The sequence below is a fragment of the Anthonomus grandis genome, chromosome 6, assembly GCF_022605725.1.
Source record: "Anthonomus grandis grandis chromosome 6, icAntGran1.3, whole genome shotgun sequence".
NCBI classification, from domain to species: Eukaryota; Metazoa; Arthropoda; class Insecta; order Coleoptera; family Curculionidae; genus Anthonomus; species Anthonomus grandis.
This window is the reverse complement of record NC_065551.1, coordinates 7,802,123-7,816,071: the sequence shown is the minus strand read 5'-3', so window position 1 is coordinate 7,816,071 and position 13,949 is coordinate 7,802,123. Positions and strand designations below refer to the sequence as shown.

The following is a 13,949-nucleotide window of genomic DNA, read 5'->3' as shown; positions in this document are numbered from 1 at the left end:
CAAAATAATACTGTAAAAAAAAAATAAAAGTATTTATTTATTTATTTATTTTAAACTTAGAATATGAACTAACAAACAAAAAGTAAAAACCAGATTTAATTTTTTTATTGATATTTTAACTAAAACTGCAACTCCATATATTACGTACTTATAACAAGTGTTCAAACTGAGCTCCTTCCTGATCAATGCACCAGCGGCTACGTTTTTCAACATTATCAACAGCGTTTCTTAATTCAATATTTGTTATTGTTGCAAATGCATTATGTAAAGCTTCTTCCAACATTACTCTTGAAGTAATTGGCTGTTGCTATACCAAGTCTTTTATTCTTCCCCAAAGATAAAAATCTAAGGGTGTTAAGTCAGGGGATCTAGGCGGCCAACGTATTGGACCTTGATTTCCTATCCACTTCTCACCAAACTGCTCATTTAAATAATTACTGACCACTCTAGAATTGTGCGGTGGCGCACCATCCTGCTGGAAAAATATAGGATGCCTCTGCTGGGCTAGAGGCAATTCCTCTAGGAAGCGCTCAACTTGCGTTTGCAGAATTTGTAAATATCGCTCTGAATTTAACAGTCCATCATAAATATAGGGACCAATAAATCTACCACGAAATATGCCTACCCATACACTAAAACTGTAACGGCCTTGATTTCTTACAGCCACCGTTGCGTGAGGATTTGCTCGAGCCCAGGTATACCTATTATACCTATTAAAAATGCCTGCACTACTAATCGATGCTTCATCCGTCCAAATACAATTGTAGCCAAATGTTGTATCTTGACCACACTTTTGCAAATACCACCGACAGAATTCTAATCTTCTATCACGATCCGCAGGAAAGAGATGATGAACTTTTCGGGTTCGATAAGCTTTATACCTATATTTTTTTAAAATCCGTCTTGCAGAGGTCCTTGGCACACCAGTTTCTACTTCCAATTTCCGGGTGGATAGATTAGAGTTATTTTCAATTGCGCCCAAAACTGTTATATCCAATAGCTCTTGATCGTCATTTATATTATTATTGGCATTTCTTCGCGGTTTAGCAAAAGAACCAAAATTAATAAGGTTTCTTTTTAATTTCTCAAACAGCGTACTATGTGGCTGCCCCCGTTCTGGATATCGTCGTTGATATAAATTACAGGCCTCTCTTGCATTTTCATTACATTTAATAAAACATTTAATCATATCGAATTTTTCATAGTTTTGATACATTGTGATTATCACATAAAAGAAATACAAAGTAAAACAGATTATGAAAATAAGCTTGTTTATGTCAAAATGACGTATTACTCAAAGCAGTTTGACAACCGCCTACTCAACCCTTTACGCAATTGTTTCACCCGCAATTGTGTCACCCGCCTACTCTGTTTTTTAGGCGTTTTAAATAGCACGGCATTATAATTTATTGATACTTAAGAAATCTATTTATATCTCCTAAACTAATGAATTTAGATTATAAGTGTTATATATATTTGAAAAGGGAATTTTAAGGGCTACAAGAAAATGCAAAAAAATAATATGCATTCCATTAAAAAAAAAAAAAAAAAAAAAATTAATAATGAAGCACCCTGTATAAATTTAAATATCATGAGCATGTTAAGCGCTTAAAAGTGCTATAAGAAAGTCTTTACAGAAATCATTTATCTTTAAAAACACAGCAGCCATAGCCGAAAAACGAAAATGACCAAATTTCAGAAACGCCCTCTAGCGGCCAAACTGTTTGCCATAGCAAAATTTCATTTGCTTCAATAAACTTCTTTTAAAATTTGAGCCCGGAGAATGGAGGTCAAAATTTTTTTATCTTTAACAGGGACATGACTTCCCATAAGAAAACGTCTAAATTGGCCCACCCTGTACAATACCCTGGTTTCCAATGATTGGAAAATTTTTTGCTTAAACTAAGTTGCTACCCTTCCATTATGGGTAGTGCCCCATCTTGTTGTCACCACAACTGTCGCATACTTAACGACTCATCTTAAAGCTGATTTAATACAGCTTTATTCAATAGCTGGAGGTAGCTTTTAGCATTTAAATTTACCTAGTAAAAAATTGGCCCCAGTATTTTATTTTAAGATTTGACCCAATCTTTGGACTTCATGGGTTTGCGGTGAATTTTTAAAAGCATAATAATATTCATTAGTTCGGTTAAAAATACGCTATGTCTAGCCTCCCGGTACCGGTATCCGAATAAATCCCGGTAAAATAATGACGTATATAATGACGTAAAAATCTACCGGTATTTATATCAAGCTGTGCTAGCCTCCTGGTACCGATGTATAATATATGATAACATTTCGCCGGTGTTTCTATAAATCCCGTTAGATTTTATAAAATAATTAGACACTATTTCAATATCGTTTTCAAAATTTGTATAATATTCTTTATAATCAGTATAGTTTAATTTTAAATTCTATTAAAAAACTTTTGAGTACAGAAACAGATGCTACAAAAAATAAAATGATTTATTCTTTAAACAACGAAAAAAAATAACAAACAAAAATTGTGATAAAATTTAAAAATTATTGTTTTTTACAAAAGGCGCAAAACTAAGTTTTTGGCTTCTTTTTCACTGTAGTACATTTAATATGCCGTTTAAGTAGGCATAAACTATATGTAATTTTTTCTTTTTTAGACGATATATCATAGCCACATACAGAGCAAATTAAAGGACGTTGGGATTTTTTCTTATATAACGTTGTGACCAAATTCCATGAAAAAACGTTCTATAATATAAAAATAAAAACTTGTAATATTATATAGAAACCATATTTAAGACATGGTTACCTACCTTATTAAACTAATGTCTACATATTCATCTAGAATTGAATGAGGAACTCTTTCTATGTCGGTCTTAACAAAAGTTTTCTCAATAAGCACAGTACTGTCAATTGTTTCTGAAAAATTCTTTTCTACCACCCAGCTTAGAATTCTCTTTTGTTTTTCTTGAAAATGTAATCGATTAAAAGGGACTATACGATTGTTTTTCTTTGGTATTCCAATGGCAGTTAAATCCGCGCCCTTTGGTCGAGCTCGTCGTTTAATGACTTTCGGAAGCTTGATATTTTGTAAAATTATAATCTTATTTTCTAAAAATGATTTGTTACGGATTTTTTGTATAATAAATAAAAGATAACTTGGAATTTACCTTTAGGTGTATCTGTCAAAACATCAGTTTGAACATCAAAATCTTCAGAAACTGAATTACCTTCTGTATACGCCATACTATTTAATTCATTAGTGGCTTCACTTGAAAAAGAGGTATAGTGAAATATGTGTAATGGACAAAAAAATATTTGAAGCTCACCATAATTTTGATGTAAATCATTCTGTTCCAAATCGTAGTTTTCCTCTATAGCATTAACATTAGTTTCGCCAGAATATATTATTTCCATATCATTAATATTAAACGTGTCTTGAACACTTGATTTTGCACCTGAGGCTAAAATTCAACATTATTATGATAATATAAAAATAAATATGTATAATGAAAAAGGGCCAATAAGGTCTGACTCAGAAAATTTTCCTTTACTTACTAGGCAAAATAATGTCGTCCTTAGTATCTTTTTATCAAATTTTTAATTTTTAAAACTACTTCATGTCCTTCTTTTTGAGAGTTTTGAGTGTATCGAGTCTATAAAGTACCACAAGATTGTCCCATTAAATCAGCAAGTGAATCTGTGACAAATAGGGCTTTTTTTTTTTCTGACTATATGTTTGAGGCTTATTAATTGGTAGAGTTTTAATATTAATATCCTGCTCCATTTCTTTCGAATTGTCATTGTTACTATCAAATTTTAAAATGTCTTGATTTATAAAAAGACGTTGCGTTGTTTTATAGTATTCTAATGTCCACCGCTTATTTACTTAGCAAACAGAGGAAGACCCAATCGTTTTCTTACCGCAAAAATATGTCTACATGGTAATAAGATTCCGGTGGAAAAATTGCATGTACAAAAATCTATCCCACAACTAATATCTCCTTCAGACGTTTTAAAAGTGTATTTATTGCTAGAGTCGGTAACAGTAAACACTGACGGTTAATTTTGTTGCTAAGTTGTAATTACTTAAGAACAATTTTTGCCGATTCTTGAGTTAAATATTCTATATACTTTTTTTCATCATAAGATATATCAAAATTCGTAACCAAGCGTTTTTGCATTTAGTATATAGCCTTATAATCTCGTTCTCCTTCCAACGCATTTATGATTGTAAAGAAACTGTGTAAAAATTCTTTGAGGCTGCTGTTGCGTTTTATTTAGTAGACAGATTTAAGTTAAGAATTTATTGATTCAATGCGATTATTGGTTGTGTTTAGGAAATTGCAGTTAAAATAATTTTTTGTCATGGACCATTCATCTTTAATTCTGTACCAGTTCGCATTAAAATAGTCTAAAACAACTTTGGGAACATTTCCGCACATAGTTTTGTACAGGTCTTCAAATTCCTCCATAGTTTTGGCGTAAACCATCTTTTGAATAATTTCAAGACTTAAGTTTCTTTGCGTAGAAGATATTCCCATTTTTTCGCAGGATATTTGCCTTTGAAATGTGTGCATGGAGTGGAAAATACAAATAATAACATTAGCTTCAGGAAAACACTCTTTAACAATTTTTCGTTCTAGTAAGTCTTTATCAGTCATCACACACTTTATTTCGGCCCATTTAGGATTTTTAATTTAAACTCATTTAAAAACCATTCAAAACTTTCTTTGTCTTGCGTAAGTAAACAAAATGCGACTACTTCGGTTTGGCAATTTCCATCTTCACATTAGTTAACTTATAAGTTCCATCAAGACTTAAAAACTCTGGAAAAGCATCGAAAGTCATCTTCATTTTTTTGGTTTGCATAAACATACCTTTAAAGTTGTTACTTTTGTCTTTTAAAATACTGACTTCACAGTTATGAGCCTCGCGTCTCGTTTCCAATACTTTAAAAATGTTTTACTTTCATATTCCTTTAGAGCTCTGTTTACATCCTCAAAACTTTTAAAGGTCTCGCCCACAAAAAACACCATCGTTACACACTTTTACACCACTTAATATACAACAAATCAACCAATACTTTTATAATAATTTATCTAAACACTGTACTAACTAACGAATTATTTATAGGTTATGTTTCTGTCAAAACCAGGATTATTGTAAATACCGGTAGAAAATTACGTCATCATACCGCCAAGGATTATTGTAAATACCGGTAGACAATTACGTCATCATACCGCCATTATATTATATTTTACCGGGATTTATTCGGATATCGGTACCGGGAGGCTAGACACAGCGTTAAAAATACCGCTTGTCGAAAAATGGCATTCCCTCGTCTAGTTTCAAATTCAAATCTGATGATGATCTTATTTAAAATATCCCCGTCCTCTTGAATCTTTCTCTTTTTTTAAGAATCTCTAGGATTTTACATAATCTTTAATCAAATATTTTTACAAGTGAAAAATTAAATTATACAGGATGAGCTAATGTTGCAATATATATTCACATAGCTTTATTCATATAGAATTATTGATCAGCTGATAATAGAAAAAGTAGATCTGGTAGTCCACATGACTTAAATGTTGAAACCTGTGGGCATGGTAATGTTAGAGCCGAGAAGCGCGTGTAATACGCCAGACTTAACCGAGGTTCATTATGTTTTCAAAACTTCTACATCACTACAGTGAATGTCTAAGAATAACCGATGGTCTGGTATTATTTGATTGGAAAATATTTCCAAATAAATGTATATCACCTATTTCAAAATAAAGGTAAAAACACAAAAAAATCACACGGCGTGATATGTGACCTGTGTATGTACATGTAGGTCTAGGCCTAATGACGTATAGCTTACGAAATTTATTATATATTACCGTTTTTTTAATATAACAGATACCGTTATATTAAAAAAATGGTCTTCGGTATGCCATAATAATTTTTAAACTTTTTTAAAAACTATAAAAATCAAATAAAATGTAGTGTTTTTTCTAAATAAACCAACAAAGATGTGGCCTCATAGTAGACTTTCATAATTAAATGTATAGTAGTAAGTATACTTATAACGAATTTCCATTGTACAAGCAAACCTACAAAAATAATTATATATTATTTCTTCTATAAATTTGTACCCCTGAAGAAGAAATATAAATAATATATAAGAAATATAATAAAACCGTGACTTTGTCTATTTACGTTTATCTTGTTTTTTGTTTGATCTCTTGGGAAAAATGGATGCTATGTTTCTATCAGTTATTTTCCATTAGTAGGTATAAAACTATTTATAGCTCAAAAAGTCTTTCTATATTACTTAAGATTAAACTTTCACTTTAAGACAACTAATCCACTAAAATTCCTCTCTTGTCCCAAAAATAGTAATCTAACAGTGTAAACCTACCTAAAAAAGAATACTTGGCTAGTGCTAATTGGAATTTATTATTATTTTTTTTTAAATAGCTTGACTTTTAAATGTCTTGACTTTTTCGGTATTTTTTTGTGCTACTATCAAACTATTACTCTTGGTGGGAAAACAATTGAAGCACAGCGAACTTTGCTCCACTCCTGATAGGGGCAGGTACCGCTAAGATTTTCGGTTCGCAATAACTTCTTTGTGTCGAGACATTGGCTACTTTAGCTCTAGAAATGACTCTTTGAAAATTAAAAATCTTTGGTTTGTTTGCACTTGTAATTCCTTATTTAATTTAGCCTAGATTTCTCCCGTGCCCTGTGACGTGAGTGATTTATTTCTTACTTATTTCGAAGAAGGGTTCATGTCCTATGGAATGAAGAGTTGATTCTAGTCTTGGGAACTGATCCGTCTCTTCTACTCCGCGGTGTTCTGGGATTCTAAACATGACCAAACTAATTTCGTTATGCCGAGCTCGTTCAGTACATCCCTGCACTCCTCTACCACCTTTAAACTAATTTCTGGTACAGAGACACAAACCCCTTATTTTTTTATTAAAATAAAAAATATTAAATTCACAATAAAAATAAACAGGTATAACCCTCCCTTCCAAGCCTAAACCGGTAGCCGGGTCCGCGTGTAGCGAGATTTATCAAAAAATAATTTTGAGTATTTCCGCAAGAGTTAAATAATAAGTGGACGTGGGAGGTAAAATATCTAAACTTTACTTCCACAGGGTCTCGAATCGAATGCAACCCGATGTGACGTCACGCGAAGCATGCGGCCAATAGATCTGCGAGTAGATCTGTGGTTGCCATGCGAACGGGCAGCGTCATGCATTTGCTACAGTCTCGAAGTGTTACCGTTCTTTAAAGAAAAGGTTGCAATTAAAAGGTCGTTCTACGCCCGATTTACAAATAAAATCAACTGAATGCTTGGAAAAATATAAACAAGAGAGTAAAGGTGGTAAAATAATGTTATCGTCAAATGCACTTATACGTAATTTAAATTTAGGTGATTTGAACTCCCTTTTAGAAGCCCTTCATTAAATAACTTCAGAAGTCAAAATATTTTTAAATAAGATCAGTCGAAAAAATTCAGATGTATGTAATAAATGTTGAAAATCTAGTACAGGAAATTCGAAATCATTAAGTTTATTTATTATTTTAACAAGCTAACAATGAAAATAATAAACAGATTCATAAACGACAAAGTATTGAATTGCCTGAATCTAATAAACTAATTTTAAAAGAATACTGCGACATTTTGATTTTTCGACTCTAAAAAGAATAAAGTGTTTTTTAAGAAGTACGATGGCTCAGAATAGACTTAATACTCTTGCTATGCTTTCAATAGAAAAAAAACTTGTACAGAATATTTTAGATTGTGATAATAAAGTGATTGAAATATTTGCTCCCTAAAAAAATAGAAGAATAGATTTTAAATATAAATAAAAAATCTGATTCTGTAGTTTTTGTTCTTTAAATACTTTCTTTTTTCTACATTCGGTTTTACCCGGCTCAATAATGGGAGAGTTTAAATAGATGAATTCTACTCGGTGCAAAGCTATAATTTTTAAGAGGATACGAATGCTTCAAAAATGTGTATTTTAATGACTTTCGGTCAACAATTTGGGCGCAGTATCTATTTTAGCCTTCGGCGGATCGCCTACACCGCCCCTCTTTTATCCTTAATTTCATATTAGTATTTACTTACTTGCACCCCCCAAATTTAAATTCCACGAACTGCCACTGCTTTTAAGGCCACTTGGCTGTCAGGGTATATAATTATTTCTTTTTTAGTCCTTTCTTTACTTGGTTTCTTGTTGCTTTTTCTAGAATGGCGACAATGTAAATTCGCAAATAATATAATTCTAATAACCAGCGAGAAGATTTTTTAGCGATAAGAACATATGCCTAAGAAGATGTCTGAATTTCATAAGAGAAGCGCTTGGCCAAAGAGTGGTCCCATTGATCCTGAACCAGTTTCTGAACATTTGTGTTTTTTTTACCACCGCTTACCCCAATTCTAACCGAGTATCCTTCGTAACTGCCACATAAGGGCAGTAGCGTTGTATACAATTTTGCTGATACGATTTCCCTTTATCAGTTTGTTGTCCAGATATACTTTCATGTAACCCTTACCCTCCTTTTCTATTTGCCAAGGTTTTTGGTATGACAATATGATTGGTCTACCTTGTACGGCCTACTTAAGACATATTTTTTCAGAAAAGATTCATAACAGTCCACTTCCCCTGCGGTGTCCCTTGGGTGGACTACCTCGATGAAGTGGGCTCATTTGACCATGCGATCAGCTCTTTTTGTCTTCCTTGTCTCCGGTACGGGTACCCTCTTTCATTTTTCATCTGACTTGGCATCGTCTTAGCTGCCGCTCTTTTTAGCTGCCTTTGCTATTACCTCTTGATTTGCCTAAAGCCTCCTTTTGGAATTTTCTCTTTTCGGCTTCCATTGATCCTTGGCCTCCATTGAGCTGGCTTGACTTTAGAAGGCCTTTCTATCTTCTCTTCTTTTTATGCTTATTTTACAGCTTTTTCTATATATGTAGATATGCGTATTATGTGGTATTGTGAACGTTTTTCAGATTTGAATGATCACCAGTACTATCCAACGGCTTGTGTGCTTATAGCCTTATCACTACCACGTTGGTCTAATCTTCCCAAGCCCCCATCTCGTTTAGGCCAGAGACTCCAAGGAGACCACCATAACCCGGCCTGAAGGCTCTGTAAAATATTCTTAAGTGATATTAAAAATATTAGGTCCCTTTGATTTTATTATAGTGCATACAGAAAATGCATGCGGCCCTAATATAACCCTAAAATGATCTTGTTTAACTCTAATATCTGCTACAAAATTACTTTCTGTACACTGCATCCTATTGGCAATCTTAATATTGTATAAACTATTACTAATTTAACTGTTTCTGAAAATATAACGGGTTCACGAAAAAAAAATATTTTTTCCGAAAATCGATAAGAAATAATAACATTTTTGACAACATATTTGAAAGAAAAAGTCAATATTTCTTCCAACTTGATTGTTGCTTGGCAACCGAAAATAATAGTAAGGAAATATTCATTTCTGTACTGTAAGGAAATGTTATTTCCATACAGTAAACTTTAGAGCATAAATGCGAACAGGTTTTTTCTTAAACAATTTTATTTTTAAAACTTTCAGCACAAACAAGGTTAACATATATATTTTAAAATTATTACTTATTATTTGTTATATTTCCTGTTATTTGACAATTAGTACAAGTATTGAAAACTGGAAGAACTTGGGAGCTAATAGCATTATTTTGTTGAATATTTTACAAACTAATTATTTTATTTGTATGACAATAACTAATATTGGGCGTTACTGCAGTATTATAGAAATATTAGATTTACTTTCTTGATTTTTTTCTGCTGTGAAAATTTTATTTGCCACTTTTTCCTTATTAGTAAGAGACTCTTCTATATATCCTTCAGCGACGTTTGTTGATTTCCATCCACCCAGTCTCTTTAAACTAGTAATATCTCCACCAGAATCAACAAGCATTGTGACAGAAGACCGACGAAAACAGTGGCCGGTATATTCTTTCGAGTTTGGCAAATTCAAATAACTGGCCACTATTTTAGGCATGTTTCTAAATTGGTGAATTCCTACTACTTGTCTACAACCTTTTTCATTTTGGTACTTTAAAAAAAACCGAGTGGTATTCATGTCTCTTGGTCTTAAAGAGACATACTTGCGGTATAGATTTAAGTTCATTTCGTTTACTATAAATGATCTTGATGTATTGGTTTTTGAATCCGGTATGATAACTAAAAGTTTAGATAGTAGGTCTTGTATATCTTGTAGTCATTTTAACCAGCTCATCCATTCTGCAAGCTTCGGAAATTCCAAATATTACAGCTACCTATAACAATAAATAAGCATGTAAAGAATCCAAATATAATTTGAAGTTTTGTAAGTTACCTTAATCATTTCAATATTCCAGAATCCAAATATTCAGAACAGAAGCTCCAAATATTCCTTATCTGGAGCTTCCTGAATAAATTTGTTTATTTCTTCTTTAGTTAAAATCTTGGATTTTTTGGCTTATAGACATGCGCTTGCCGTTTCAGGAATGCCCGAAGTTTTGAATATTTATAAGATTTATAGATATATCCACATCATGTCTAATTGCAAGGGATGCCTTCAGCATTGAATAATTGGCCCATAAAGTTGAAGATTTCATCTTGGAACCAAACTCCAAGAAGTATGTCATTACAACATTTTCCGATAAAGAAGTTACATTTTTATTCGTACGGTAGTCCATGAAGCAGTTGTATGCATAGTTGTACTTATTTCTAGATTTTACTGGGAACAATTCCAATGATGCAGCATTCACTGCCTCCGTGAGTTCTGGGGGGTTCCAGAAATGGAACAGTCATCATCAATCATCATTTTACACGTTACTTTGGCTTTTTAAAACGTTAAAAAATCAACACTTTGGAAAGACGCCACAAATAAACTTTTCACTCGTCAAGTTTGACAATTTACAACATGTTAATAACATACAAGACAAGATGTTAATAACATAAAAGTAATAAGAACTTCCACGACAGTATAGGCTGAATGAAAAAATTTTTATTCAGTCAATTTTTAAACTTTACGTTATTAGAATATATTTAACAGATATGATTATAAGATAATGTGATTTTTCTAGCTAACTGGAATTGCCATTGTAACTGTGGGAGTATGGAAGTACTTGGAAACATACCATTATTTCACCGTAGCTGATATGACTATGTATTCTGCCATTTTGTACCTCTTTATAACTACTGGATGTCTAGTCATTTGTGCCTTTGTCTTTGGTTTTTGTGCTATACCAAAGAATAGAACTAAGCTTATATTTGTAGTAAGTATCCTAAGTAAAATAATCTTCGCTTAAATATCTTAACGTTTCTAAGTAAGATACATTAGAACTTTTTAGAGAATTACTTTGGGTTTGTTATTTTTATTTAAATTTTTTTTTCAGTTTATTTTAGTCCTGGTTTTAGTATTCCTATTGGAGTCACTTGTGGCTATTCTTGCATATTTTTATCAGCAAAATGTATCTGAAGACGTTAGCCAAAGATTGAACTCCTCATTTCTGGAGAATTACAATAGAAATTCCAAAACCGATTCCGTGGATTTTATACAAGAAAATGTAAGTTCTAAGAAATCTATTTTCTTCCTAATTAAAACTATTATTAATATTATATTGTTTAGCTGAATTGCTGCGGGGCACAGACCTTTTCAGACTGGAAATATAGTCGATGGATTAAAGGTTCACCCGGAATTATGAATAAAGTTCCAGATTCGTGTTGTAAAACTCCTATTTTTCTCTGTGGTAAAAGTGATCATCCTTCCAACATATTTTACGCGGTAAGTTTATATTTTGGAATACGTTATATGTTTAGAAATGCTTAGTTTCGTAGATGGAGGGTGTTCAAGTTTTATTTTTGTTTTTTCTAAATAATTTTTGAAACTGTGTCGATATTAAAATCAAAATTTATAACTAGGGGTTTTTTAACATGCGAAATTCGAATGTAATGTCAGGGCTCCCACTTATAAGTAGCGCTTTATACATGGTTTTTACACTTTTAAAAAAAAATCAACAAGATCGTTTGCAAAACAATGTGGTCGGATCCAGCAACGTCCGACAACGCCTTATCATGACTCAGGTGTCTCCAACTTTGACCCTGGAGGTGACAATTGATCGGGACCGTCTAACTTGAAACGGAAGCAATATTATGAAAATGAAGGGTACAGGCTAAAAAGGGGGAATGTCACTTTTTGCTCATTTTGAGCTGTTCAGTCCGTTCAACTTTTAATAGACAGAAGTATCACCTAGTAACATTATACAGGCGAAAAAAGGGAAGAGTCGCCAGATATCGACAATTTAAATTAAACTGTACTGGCTAAAAAGGAGGAGAGTCCGCGCGCCACATGCTAAGAAGGAGGAACGTCACAAATGCACGTTATTCAGGAACTGTCAGAAGGCTCTCTTGACTGCAGTTACTTTTATTTTCTGATTGTGTTTACCGGTTCTGGTGTTTATATATTGTTCGTCAAACTTGTGGAAATATAAGTGACAAGTCGTATTTTAATATTGTAGTGCTAATAAACAGTAAAAAATGAATCCAAGTGTCAGTGACAGTGAAGACTTTGTTGTTATGCCAGTTCAGGGAAAAAAGAGAAAAAGTTACGGAAGACTAACCGATGTTTCTAAAAAACTTAACCTATAAAGTCACGTGACAGGAAGCAACTGCCAATGTAAACGTCTCAAGTGTTTTGATAAAGTTCCACTTAGTGCAAGACAAAAGATAATAAGTGAGTTTAATTTATTAAAATCCGTGGATGAGCAAAACATCTATTTGTGTGGACTTATTAGTGTCTGTCCTGTACAAAAGCGACGTCCACGTAACGCAGAAGAGGTCGCAAGATTACAATCATGAGAGTTCATTTGCTTATCGTGTCAGAATCTCTTTAAATGGTGAGACAACAGAAGTTTCAGTTTGTTTTAAGGCTTTTCTTTCCTTACATGTTATAACCAAAAAAAAGCTTGAAATTCTCCAGAAATTTAAAAAAATGATTGGTAGCGCCCCAAATGATAAACGAGGAAAACACTTAAAAAGGCCTCTCAAGCTGAAACAGGAAGCTAAAGATCTAGTAGTCAATCATATTAGTTCTTTCAAACGACAAAGCCATTACAGCCTAAAGGATTCTTCAAAAACATACCTGCCCGAAGATTTAAATATCAGAAAAATGTACAATATGTACAAAAATACCGTTATAGATCAAAAATATTGTGTGTCATATGAAACATATAGATCTATTTTCTCACGAGACTTCAACATTTCATTTGGTTACCCAAGGTCGAATACATGCAGTATCTGTGACGAATACTTGGCAAATATTAGGTCCCTAGAAGCCAAAATGAAGAATGTGTCAGAAAATGCCATAGAAAAAAAACAACTATATGACAAAATCACTACTCTCCAACAGTAAAATCTACTTCACAAGCATAAAGCTGAAGTGTTTTATTCAAGAAAAAAAGCTGCAAAATTATCTAGTCGGGTAAATGAGAACAAAGAAGCAATATGCATGGATTTTGCTAAAAATCTGCCAGTGCCCAACATCAGCACAAATGATGTTTATTATAAGAGACAGTTATCTGTATTCTCTTTTAATATTCATGTTTTGTCGACTAAGCAAAGTATTTTCTATACTTATCCTGAAACAAAGGGTCGAAAAGGCTCTGACGATGTATGTTCGATGTTGCATCATTTTGTTTACAACTTTCCACCTAGTAGTGTTCAAGTCCTCGATATATTTTGCGACTCATGTGGGGGACAGAATAAGAATTACACAGTTATCCGTTACCTCCATCACTTAGTACATGTGCAAAAAAGGTTTGATGAAATCAAGATCAGTTTTTCCATTAGAGGACATTCATTTATGGAATGCGACAAGGATTTTGGACTAGTTCAGCAAAAGTCGCGTGTGGAACTTCCAAATGAATGGGCTGA

At 32.8% G+C, this 13,949-nt stretch overlaps 1 protein-coding gene across 2 annotated transcripts in view; it reads left to right on the top strand.

Annotated features, from left to right (window-relative positions):
* LOC126737770 (CD151 antigen-like) overlaps positions 1-13,949 on the top strand; it is a 102,000-nt gene that overhangs the window by 77,154 nt on the left and 10,897 nt on the right. For both annotated transcript variants that reach the window (XM_050442820.1, XM_050442819.1), the window contains exons 3-5: positions 11,102-11,293; positions 11,414-11,584; positions 11,647-11,802. In XM_050442820.1, coding sequence (XP_050298777.1) covers positions 11,102-11,293; positions 11,414-11,584; positions 11,647-11,802 — 519 coding nt within the window. The remainder of the gene's footprint in view (positions 1-11,101; positions 11,294-11,413; positions 11,585-11,646; positions 11,803-13,949) is intronic.